We start from the raw sequence: 12,178 nt of genomic DNA on the forward strand, positions 1-12,178 counted from the left end.
GAAAGAGAACCACCATCACGGAGGGCAGAGCTAATAGGGTTAGCACCACAGATGTCATTCACCATTTCAGACACAATGGCTTTATCAATTTCACAGTTGTGTCTCTTCAAGCAAGACTGTAAAATGTACTTCATGATGGGAGCAGAGGCTGAATGAGAAATATAATGCAACTCCTCTACAAGCTCATCAATGCATCAGTTGGGAACATGAAAGGAACTCTCTAATTTCAACATCAAATGAGCCAATCTTCTTTCAATCAACTTTGGCTGTACTTTTACATCATCTCTAAACTCATCAATGTCAGACTGTTCACCTTCCTGATGAACGAAATCACTGCACTGATCTGTTTGCGAAGGGTTTTCATACCTCTTTAAAACGTCATCTTTAAACTCATCTAATGAGTGGGGCTTGCGATTTCTATGTGAAGCAAATGTTCCAAAAATATTAGTTTTAAAACTGCAATTTTTGAAAACACAGGAGACAGTTTCTTATGTTTTCAAATGTTGATGAAGGTGTTCAAAATACTCTTTTTCATTGGAAAATGTGCCCACATTACAGAACTGGCAACAGAAACTGAGAATGTCAGAGGTTCTCACTCTTGTTGAGTGAGTAGAGTGTTTCCTTGATATTTGTGATTTCAGGCTACCCCATGATTTAAATGAACAAAAACAATATAGGTAAGGACATGGCAGTGGTTGCACACCGGGGATATGACGAAACCTATAATGTTTCAACAACTCGTCTCTAGTAGAGGTTGCATAGTTACAGACTTTGCAAGGCCAATCCATTATGTTTCTGTCTTACTTATGTTTGTTCACGCTTACCACGTTTCAACTTAAACCCCTTGATCCACAACACCAGGTACCAGAAGATGAAGGCTTGAGTTTTTGTCCTTGCAAGGCACACAGCAAAGTAACTGAAGACCTAAGAAGGGAAATAAATGAAGTTAAATGATTTTGAACTTGTAAAGCCTGGTGGCCCATCAGTACCAAAGTGTGTTTTTGGTGGCGCTGTTGACACACATTGAGAAGCGAAAAGCGGCATCTAGCATTAGCGTTACCTAACATAAACCAGCTTCCATTTACAAAGAAATGTCACATTTCGACAATAAAACTTTTCCATCACTGCTTCACTAACAGCAAACACTGCAGTGATATCAACTTTGCTTGTCTAGCTTCAACTTTAGAACTCACACACTACAGAAGCCTGCGTTAGCGCCATAAAAGATTGCAGTTAGCTTCGTGGCTAACAATATCTGTGATCTTTTAAACATTATAAGACAATTACAATGATCTGTAAAACAGTAACATTAGTGTTAAATGTTCAACAAGAGCCAAATTATTTCTACTATTACTGAATTAGCGGCTCTGTGTATGTTAAAACTGAACTGTGGTGCACACAAATGCGGGGGAAAGCTTCAGCAGAAGAGGGAAAATGTGGACTGTTTCCACATCATCAAGTTGTATTTTACATTGACAGAACTTATTTATCAATCAATTATTTTTGATTAACATATCATTTTAAACTCAGACAAGTCATAATTATATATTGAATCAAAAGGCATAATTTTTGTGTCACCTGAGCTCAATAAAATATCAATTGAAAGTAAAAAGTCTAACAGTATTTATGAACTTGATTTTTCATTTTACAACAACATATATATTTAAGTAATGACAAAAGGTCCCATTAATTATTTTTTAGAGTGTACACTTTGGACTTCTCCACCTCTACAACTGTAGGACTGACACCACTTGCAGGCCTACTCTACCCTGGAAGGGGGTCCCTCTCTGTATCACTCCTTCCCAAGGTTTCTTCCTTTCTTTTTTTTTCTCTCTCCTAGAGTTTTTTTGTGTGGAGTTTTTCCTTGTGTGCAGAAGGGTCAAGTGTGGGGATGTCAACTGTAGGGCTTGTCAAAGGCCATTGAGACACACTGTATGTGATTATGGTCTATATAAGAAATAAATGTTGTTGTTATTTGTGTAGTGATATCTTTAATCCGTCTACCTGAAGAACTTTTTTAGTATCATTTACCTTTATTGCAATCCAAAAGGAGATCTTCCAGACCTAGACTCGTCCCCTGCCTTTCCTGTTTACTGCCATTTCTTAATAGCATTATGTACTGAGGAAACACTTACGTAAATGCTGTCATCCTGTAGCCTTCTCCGGCTTTTAGAGAAGTTATTATTATCATTTCAGAACGATAAATTGTGCATAAAATGCTCAAAGCGAATGTGTCCATCTTTCCATTCCTGTCTTTTTGTGATCAGTGATGCTTCTGCACACTTAACTAATTGCAGTAGCAGGAGTACAAATGCACGCCAACACTGATATGTTACTGTACGTTGGTCCATGAACGGGAACGCTTGAAAAAAAGTATTGCAGCTACACACAGTCCACAACACGCATCGAGGTTTCACTTAAGGAAGGCCGTTCACAATTAGGCTGCTGCCGGCTCCGTTTTATTTCGCAACTACATGAACGCATCGGGAGAGCGGCACTGATCCCGGATCAGAGCTCAGGGAGTCGAGGCGACAGAGGAAGTGGGCCGTTCACGACGGACGGAGCCCCGCGCCAGTTAAATCAGCCGTGCCCGCCCCCACGCCGTGATCGACAACAAGGCTGGCCAATCGGAACGCGGGCGGAATCGTGATTGGCAGGAGGCAGGCCAATGTGGCCGGAGCTTTGGCGCGCCCGCGGCGTCGGCGAGAAGGGAGTTTCGCCGAGTCCTGCGCGAAAGACACGCAGGAGGGAGAACGCAGCTGGCTGGTGGCGGTGAAGATGGCGGATGGAGACAGCGGGAGCGAGCGCGGCGGGAGCAGCGGAGGCGGCGGCGGTGGTGGCGGGTTCCAGCACTTCCAGAGGGAGCAGGAGACCCAGGAGCTGGCGTCGAAGAGGCTTGACATCCAGAACAAGCGCTTCTACTTGGACGTCAAGCAAAACTCGAAGGGCCGCTTCATCAAAATCGCCGAAGTGGGGGCCGGAGGCTCCAAAAGTCGCCTGACCCTCTCCATGTCGGTCGCAGCCGAGTTCCGCGACTACCTGGGGGATTTCATAGAGCACTACGCCCAGCTCGGGCCCAGTAGCCCGGAGCAGATCGCACAGTCGTCCGGCGGCGACGACGGCGGCCCCCGGCGGGCTCTGAAGAGCGAGTTCCTGGTGCGGGAGAACCGCAAGTACTACCTCGACCTGAAGGAGAACCAGCGCGGGAGGTTCCTCCGCATCCGGCAGACCGTCAACCGCGGGCCCGGCTTCGGCGTCGGAGGCCCCGGCGGCGGAATGCAGGCCGGCCAGACGATCGCGCTGCCCGCCCAAGGCTTAATAGAGTTCAGAGACGCCCTTGCCAAGCTTATAGATGATTACGGCGGGGACGACGAGGAGCTGACCGGCGGCTCGGCGGCCGGCGGCTACGGGGAGCTTCCCGAGGGCACCTCCATCATGGTGGACTCCAAGCGCTTCTTCTTCGACGTCGGCTCCAACAAATACGGCGTGTTCCTGCGAGTTAGCGAGGTCAAGCCCAGCTACAGGAACTCGATAACTATCCCATTTAAGGCGTGGGGTAAGTTCGGCGGAGCTTTCTGTCGTTACGCGGAGGAGATGAAGGAGATCCAGGAGAGACAACGGGATAAAATGTATGAGAGGAGAGAAGAGTCAGAGGGCGATGATGTGGATGACGACTGAAATCCCCCCCCCCTTCCGCACCATTAATTTTTTTTGGTTTTTGTTGTTGATTTCTGTTATTACCCCCCCCCCTCCGAGAGCTCCATAGTTGGCGTGAGAAATGCAATAGATGAGAAATATTGCAAAATGCTGAAACAGAAAAAAAAAGTGCATGACTAACTTAATAACTAAAAATTATCGTGGCATAATGTACAGTTGACAAAGATGAAATATAGATGTGGAAGATTCCAAAAGAGAGATTAAATTTTTTTTTTTTTGCTTGGGGATCATGACTACAGGCCTGTAAAAGACACAGGACTACATGTCTCCTGCAGGCTGGGGTTTGTCTGTGTTTTTAGGCCTGTGTGCCCTGAACCAGCAGCCCTTTTTTGACTTTAAAGGGGAACAGACAAACCTCACGCTTTCATATGATGGGAACACTCGCTTGTCGCTTCTGAAAGATTTTTATTGGAAAATCATGTCCTAACCCTGAATAATAATAATAATTAAATAAAAAGTCATTATTTATATGTCTATAGGTAAATGCCTCCGAGCAAGTCTGTAAAAGTGGCAGTGTCTCTGTCTTCTAGCTTTTTATTTTTTGCGAGGGAGGCCATGTTTGGTCATCGAAGGCCTGCGAAGGCCCCCCCACCCCCCGAAATGCTGAAGAAAAGTTGTGAGGTCTCTTCAGCGTGGTGTCACCAATACCACCGACAGACCCAACTCCTATACAGGAATTCACAATCAATATAGTTTATGTTGTAAAAATCCTTAATCCTTTTTTTTTTTTTTTTTAACCCTGCCCCTCAATTGCAATTCAGAAATGAGTCTATGACGTTAGTGCTGTTATTTCTTAAAACTCGAAGTAATGTGTCCTGTTAAGATTTCAAGCTGCCTGGATGGGGGGAAAAAAAAAAAAAAAGATTTGTTTGTTGATTGAAGGGGACAACCTTGACACGATCAATGGGAGGCCAAGACTCACTGTTGTCCATGGAAGAGTGATGCCGTTTTCTGGATTTGTGAGGACTGAATAAAAAGACTTGCCCTTCTCGTGATGAGGCTAAACCACCGGCCAGATCGAACCCTGTCTAGGAGGTAATACAGCATTTGCATCCTTCAAGATGATCGACCAAGTCAGGGCACAGAGAAGCCTGATAACGCTCCTGATTATTTAAAGGACAGTAAAGCATGGATTTTTTTTTTTTTTTTTAAAAGAAAACTATATTTGCAGATTACAGTTTATGAAAAACAAACTGAACAAACCAGCATATTTTTTAAATACATAGAATAAATGTCTATATTAATTGCAGAATTATAAAGCCATAATAGGCATATTTCATAAAACTTAAGCTGGGGTGAAGCATATGTTGAGTGGCTGCTTCTTTTTGTTTCTTCCTTTATTTGCTTCTCCTATAGTAAGTGGAATAATACATGACCTTTAAGTTAATAAATAAATGCAGTGTAACTTGACTGTACTTTAAAGTGAAATTCCCATCCTCATTTCCTCAAAAACAATATATGTTTACTGTGTATTGGTTACTGTGTTACTTCTAAAGTCTTCATTGTTATTAACACACCTTCTAACAGGCAGGACTTCTCCTCCCCAAAACCCATTATTGGTGACCTTCCAATAAATTTATGGAAAGTATCAGCTCAGAATATGAAAATAGTCGACAACAACCACATATATTTTTCCACGAAAGTGTAAAACTTCACAGTTTGGTGAAGTTTATTATTTTTTTTCCCTCTCCCCTCTTACTAAAACTATATTCTTAATGAACCTAAGAAACCAACGGCTACCTGATGGAATCTAGAGCGGATCTGTTATGAAAGCTATTTTGCCACATTTCCTTTTTCGCACTTTATGACTAGATGCATTACTTTAATCTCATGGTGCAGTCCACTTGGTGTAATGTGACTATTTTAGATACTTAATTTCTTTCTTCATGTCCGAGAGAACGTGTTTGTTGCTGACTCTCTTCAGCGTTGTTGGGAGCAATAGTGTAATTTTTTTTTTTGTTTGACTGAGGAGTATTTAAATATATATAAATATGAAACCACGTCTTACCATCGTAACACTTGTGTTGTGTCATGTTGAACGGCAGCTGTTCCAGTCACGTGTTCTGCTGTAACCAAGATCTTTTCAGCAATGAATAAAACGTCTTTGCTGTGGCTAACGGACTAATATTTTCAAGTAAAGTAGTAAACCGGGCTCGTCCGAGTGGCGGCTGTACCACGCGACCGGTGCTCTGGATGCTGAGGGAAAAGCGTGACTGCGCCAGGCTTCCCTCACCGGCACGCTGGATTTTCCCGAAATCTACAATCACAGCAGCTGTTAGACCTCGGCAGTAAGCTGACTTTGCAAGCCGGCTATTTTAATGTGTACGGCATAGGAAGGGGGGACATTCCTCACGTGGTGACCGGGGATTCAGCTGTGGCAGTAGCTCCCAAGTGCTGAGAGACACAAGGGCTTGACTGTCGAGCCTGTCTCATGCACGCCACCCCTCAAACCCAATTACCATCGGGTCCGCACCAAACGCACCATGTGACAAAGCTGCACAATTGTTTTAGTTGTGCTTTTATGTTACCAGTTTGGTGGAGGGGGAAAACATTTACTAGATAAAAGTGGGTGAAAGGACATTTTTTGCTGATTCATAACCTGTCTTCGTCACTGGCTCAGAACTGTCCGTCATTCGCTTTAATCTGCTTTAAATCCTTTTTTTTTTTTCATGCAATATTTATAACCTGTGATTCAAAGGTCAGGCCCTCTGTGAAATACGTCATTACTGCATCGGTAAATCGGTGGACCGACTGTGCCAGCCCAGCCCAGGCAAGGTGAAGCGCAGAGATTACGGCAGGAGAAGGCCGCTGGCTGAAATCGTGACACAGCAGCAGCTGTTGCCAGGATGTTCTTCCTCACTGTTGTTTCTGACTGTTTAGCGCAGTCTGTATTGAGGGGTGGGGACGGGGGTCCTGCACGGCACTAAGCTGACATGCTCGGTTGTCCTGGAAGGAAAGCTGCACAGATGTAGAGGCGCCCAAGTTAGGTTTTCTTCTACTTGGCGATTAGCGGTGATGTGCCACTGCTTGCAAGTGATTTATTATGGCTTTGTTTGGTTATGTGTAACGCTCTATGGCAGGAGCTCTGTGTTAAAGGGGCAGAAGAGTCTGCTTTAATGGTCTCTGAATTGATAAAGCCCTTTTTGTTCACATCCGTTTGGGCTTTTCAAACGTCAGTCCTTACGGGCCGAGAACCCCTTCTCTGCCCTCGACCCCTAGCCTGCAGCCTAACAGGCACGTTTCTGGCTGGGTGCAAATTCCTGTGCAGGTTTTTAGGATAACCTTCAGAAAAGGTGACTTCCTCAAATCACCCTTCTGCTTACTACCCTGATTAAGGAGTTGCACTGAACAATAATGAATTACTCAAAACATGCTACATTTAACAAAATTCTCATCAAAACTGATGCAATGCGACAATGAAGACAAAGAGCTGAAACTGCACAATTAAAGTGTAAATATTTTCAAGGTTCTTCGTTCTTCACACAGTTAAATATGCTTTGGACCAGCCAGTGGGAATGTGCAATAAAATTGTAAGTGAAATTTGCAGAAATTGCTAGGAAAAACAAATATTTTTCCATTCTGTGAGAAATCAAACTGAGGCATAGCGTCCTTGTGATGCAAAACCCGTCGCCTGCCATGTTTGAATAATAACTTTTATATCCCACTGTAATATTTCCCCAATCCCGAGCTTACTGGTCCACCGTAAGGTGGCCTGACTACAGGCTCCGACGTCCCTGACACCCAAAGGTAGATGCTGATCCGTTGTCTGGTTCTTTTTTGCAAACCTTACAGACCGATATATATATGTGCTGGGAGCCTCTACAACAGTTTAGGTGATATAACTGGATCATGTGACTTCCTTCACTGGAAACGGTACAACACGTGCCTTCGCTTCGGACAAGAATTCTCAGTTCTATTCCTGTGAAGGCCATCGCATGGACGCCACGTTCTACTGTGCCACTTTTGAAGACTGGAAGTGTCATAAGTGGCCAGAAATGCATCTTTCTTTTCCCTTGTCTGTATGGGAGATGTTGTTTGAGCAAAACGCTAAAATCAAAGGACAATACGAAACAAAACTGGGCCCCTGAACAGAGACATGCCCATGTTTTACTCCAACCAGTCCGTAATTTGGACCGAGTAATAGTTAACCACCCTGTGATAGGTGCAGTGGGTTGGAATGAAACAGGTGTCTGCCAGGAATGGGAATGGGAATCACTCCTTTCTGAGGTGCTCTTTTTTCCAGCTGGACCATGCCAGACTTTTTTTTTTCCAACAGATGTGCGTCTTTTGTACACATGAGGTGAAAGAAGTCGATCACATATATGAGGTTCTCAAGCAAGCGTTAGAGATTGAAATGAATGTTGGCAGTGTAGATATGAACAAGTGAAAATGTGTTGTGAATTGAAATGAAACAGAAAATGTAACTGGAAAAACCAAGAGTTGATTTTTAATATGTCAACATTTGTTGTATTAATGGTGTCAACCCAGTGTGTCAGTCCTGTGTATCTTTGAAAATCTCTGGTTTCCGATGTGAATATTTTTCCAAGCCATTTTCCCACCTTGTGCTGTGTTAAACTGGCTCACATCTTGGATACTGCCAGCCACCCCAGCTTTGATTCTTCATGGGGAAAAAAAAAAACTCTATAGACCATGACCTGTTCACCTTTTTAACTACAGCCTTTTTGCCAATGAACATTTAGAAGTCTATATTTAGAAGATGCTATGTATGTTTGTAACATAATAAAGAAGGCTATAAGCGACTGAGAATATTTAAGACCAAATGTGGTGCTTTGTCTTTTTCTGAACTAGAGACTTTTTCTGAATATTATGTGTGAGGACAGGGGGTGGGGTAATCAAGACCTTCATTAGTAGGGTTACTTGTGCCTTGGATTACATGGCATCTCCTGAAATGGCCTCGGTGACCTTCCTCTGTCTCCTGGGGGGCAGGGCTGAAAGAGTGGAAACCACGGTGTATGTAATGCCACACTGGGCATGCTGCCCGATCAAGCTGGGATTATTTCACATGCTCAGAGCATCCTGGCAGGAACACACTAAGGTCCAAAATGGCCTAATGTACAAGCGGGTCAAATAAAAAGAAATCTAGTCCGGCATCACAGCGTGGTGTGGCTCTGAATAAAAATTTGTTTCGGCTGTTGCAGATCGCAGTGAACGTGGTACAAAACAGATGAAAATATTTTGTGCTACGCAAAAAATAAATGATGAGCTAGGTGGATGCACGCAAAAACGTAAGAGTGGCCAGATATGTGTGTGTTACTATGTATGTGACAGATGAAGGAGTTTAATCTTGAATTAGACACACACACTGGATGCAACATGCTGCCTTAATCTCGCTCACGGTTTCATGCATGCACTGCTGTCACAGGCAAGCAGATAAGAGTTCCCTGTAACCAAGGGAAGGGAAAGGACGGTGAATGCTCATGAACACAAAATGAAGATGGGAACGTGGGCACGCGGATTGGGGGGGGGGAGCGCTTTGCATGATGGTGGTTCCTGTGTTCACAGGAAGAAACCATGATCCCAGCGTGCTGCCAGGCTGCCAGGCTATATATAGCCGGTGTTGCCATGTGCCCGGAATGTGCATGGCAGCAGTGAGACGCACTTCGTCATTCTGCGCATGTGAGAGCTGGAGCCCTGAGTGGAGGGGGGAGGGGCGATTCCAACATATTGCATTTACACAGAAATGCACCTAAAACAAAACACTCAGGATTCAGGTCCAGAAAAAGGTTAAACAAAAAAATAAAAAAGCCCATTCTCAAGAGTCGATTTGAAAACTTTTTAATTGCCAATATTAATAAGTATAAATGACATCAGTAAATACATACTGACACAGTGGTTCTGACAAATAATAATGAAAATATTTTAGATTCTAAGACATAAAAATGCAACAATCGTGACATTGGACAATAGTACATACAAAGACAGCAGGACACTGCAGAAGCACACAGCTTGTAAGGCCTGAGCCAAAACTGCTAATTTTTGTACATTTGAAACAACTAGGGTGCATTTGTAGGTGTAAGAAGCTTTAGACAGACAACTAATTACAAATAAATATTAAACAATTAAGCATAATTTAGTAATATTAAATCATAATTAAATAAAAGAAATTCATTTAATATTAGCTGTAGAAATTCAGTATGAATTTCCCAGTCTGCAATACGGTGCATATATGTTTGTATGATGCCCATGTATGGAACACCATTCAACATGAAATGCTTTGCAACAATTTCACTTGTTAAATACTTGTTAAGCATGCCATCTAGTGGCACATTTTTTGTTTCTGAGAAAAAAAAATCATGGTTCTCACAACCTAAAGCTCTGTACACAGTACATACACTGGAGTTTACTTCGATGCATCTGCTACACTTTGTTCACCCTGAAGGTGTTAATGCGTTCGGTGACCTGCTGTTTGCAGACTTCCACCGGCTTCTGGTCCTTGAAAGACGTGCTGATGAAATAACCCGGGAATTTGGCAGATTCGAACGTATTCATGGACTGGCCGTTGACCGACTTGAAGAACAGGAAGTGCGCCATGTCGCCCTCTGCGTTAATGGTCTCAAGCGGTTGCTGATCACTGATCACCTGAGAAGGATGAGATAAATATCATTTAATGACATTTTACATAATATTTACATTACAATCAAGCAAGTGTTATTTAGTGGTGGACACTGTACTACTACACTGGAAGTAGTTTTTTTTGTGTATCTGAGACTTTTTACTCCGGTACATTTTTTTAATGTCAAATATCTTACTTTTTCACATCACTACTTTTTCCAAAAGCTGTCGTTCCTTTTTTACATTTAGAGATGTAACCTTTGAACTGTTAGATCAAATCTAAAATGCACCAATCGAATTTCAGTGCATGACAGCTACACAACTGGTTGCATACACTTGCTTATGCCGGCATTGAAAAGGGAGAACACTCCTGATCCCAGTTTGCCAGAATATTCATGGCCTTATTTGAGAGTTTTTTTCAAAATTGTAGAAAAGAAGAAGGTCCATTTCACTTTTGTGGGCCTTTTGTGCCTGCCTCAGCCCTGTACGATTTTGTCTTACAAGAATTCACCATGTAATGGAAGGAAACACATAGAGGTAAGAGTTTATGATTTATGATGACTAGTTTCTCAACAAAGTTAGCTAGATAGGTTGGGAATATGACACTAGCCATAATCGCAGAAGTAGGCTAAAGCTAGTTTATCCATTTCAATTCAATGGCTGTGTTAGTTGTTTCAGTGTATTTTATAATATGGTATTTTTTCAGGTACAAACATAAAAAGTGACGGAAATCAACGTGATTGTAACTTTAAATGCTGGAAAATCAAATCTGTTCTCATGTACAGTATGACGCAAAAAAAATGGCGAATGTAAGTAAAAAAATGAAAGCAGCAGCCACCTCACAAACAATTTCTCTCATCACACCCTCTGTAGGGTGTGTAGGATGTATTTTCAAAGATATCTGTGAAGGTGCTCAGTCATCCAGGTCATGGTTCTCAAAAAAAGGTTATTTTCAAGTCCCGAGAAAGCCCTCTGGAATGGAATGGAAGGGCGAAATGTAGTCAAGGATCCATAACAAGTCCAGTTGCCAGTGAAATAACCTTTTTGAGGTTTTCAAGGATTCCTCAGAGCATCTTTTTCAGCGAAGCACGTATTTTATGTGTGCTGTGTCAAAATAGATTTAGGTGATTGTAAATACAGTCTTTTCAAATGCATAGCCCACATATCATCTAATAAATTTTGCTTATATTATACGATTAAAGCCGTTGGATATGATATAAATCACCCAAAACAAGTTATATTGTGAATACAGTAGTAGATGAAAAACAAAATGTACATTAAAATATTAATATTTACTGTTCATTTAACTGTTAATATTCACAGGTTCGGCTTCCAAAAATTCCAAAGTCTGGGCCAAAAATATAAAGGTGGTCCGAAGCCAAGAGTGTCTCCAAGAGCCAAGTGTCTCCAGGATGACGGTCCCTGTCATTACTGATTGTAATATGTTCTGGATAAGCGTGTCTGATAAATGTCAAATGTAAATATATCAGTGGCATATTTGTTTGTTATTGATTGTTTTAATGGCATTCTATTAAAAATTTGTCAAAATAAAAAAAAATAGCTACATTTTTAAAATCTTACCTCCACAGCCAGGATCGGTGTTTTGTCTGAGGTTGCTTTACACGCAAGGTAGAAGTTGCTGTGGCAGTGGGTGTGACATATGTTGACAGGTTCAGTTTCACTGAGAAGACAGAGGGATGCATGTGATGGAAGGTCATCCGGACACAACTACGTCGGAAGTTCCCCAAAAGAGTCAAAAAATGAAGTGCAGTGCAAAATGAGGCTTTTGGGCGCTTACCGCTCTTGCTTACATTTCCTCCCGCAACACAATGGCCTGCAGTTCCGGAACAGACTTATTGAGAACGAGGCTTTTGTTGTACTCATCGCA

The 12,178-nt window shown here is 42.4% G+C and overlaps 1 protein-coding gene across 1 annotated transcript; it reads left to right on the forward strand.

Moving 5' to 3' along the window:
* The first annotated feature begins 2,714 nt into the window (after positions 1-2,714).
* Positions 2,715-8,498, forward strand: purbb (purine-rich element binding protein Bb). Its single transcript, XM_028973908.1, has one exon. It carries the CDS (start codon positions 2,779-2,781, stop codon positions 3,676-3,678), a length of 900 nt encoding a protein of 299 aa, XP_028829741.1. The 5' UTR covers positions 2,715-2,778; the 3' UTR covers positions 3,679-8,498.
* The last annotated feature ends 3,680 nt before the right edge of the window (positions 8,499-12,178 follow it).

Source organism: Denticeps clupeoides, chromosome 3, assembly GCF_900700375.1.
Source record: "Denticeps clupeoides chromosome 3, fDenClu1.1, whole genome shotgun sequence".
In the NCBI taxonomy this organism is placed as follows: Eukaryota; Metazoa; Chordata; class Actinopteri; order Clupeiformes; family Denticipitidae; genus Denticeps; species Denticeps clupeoides.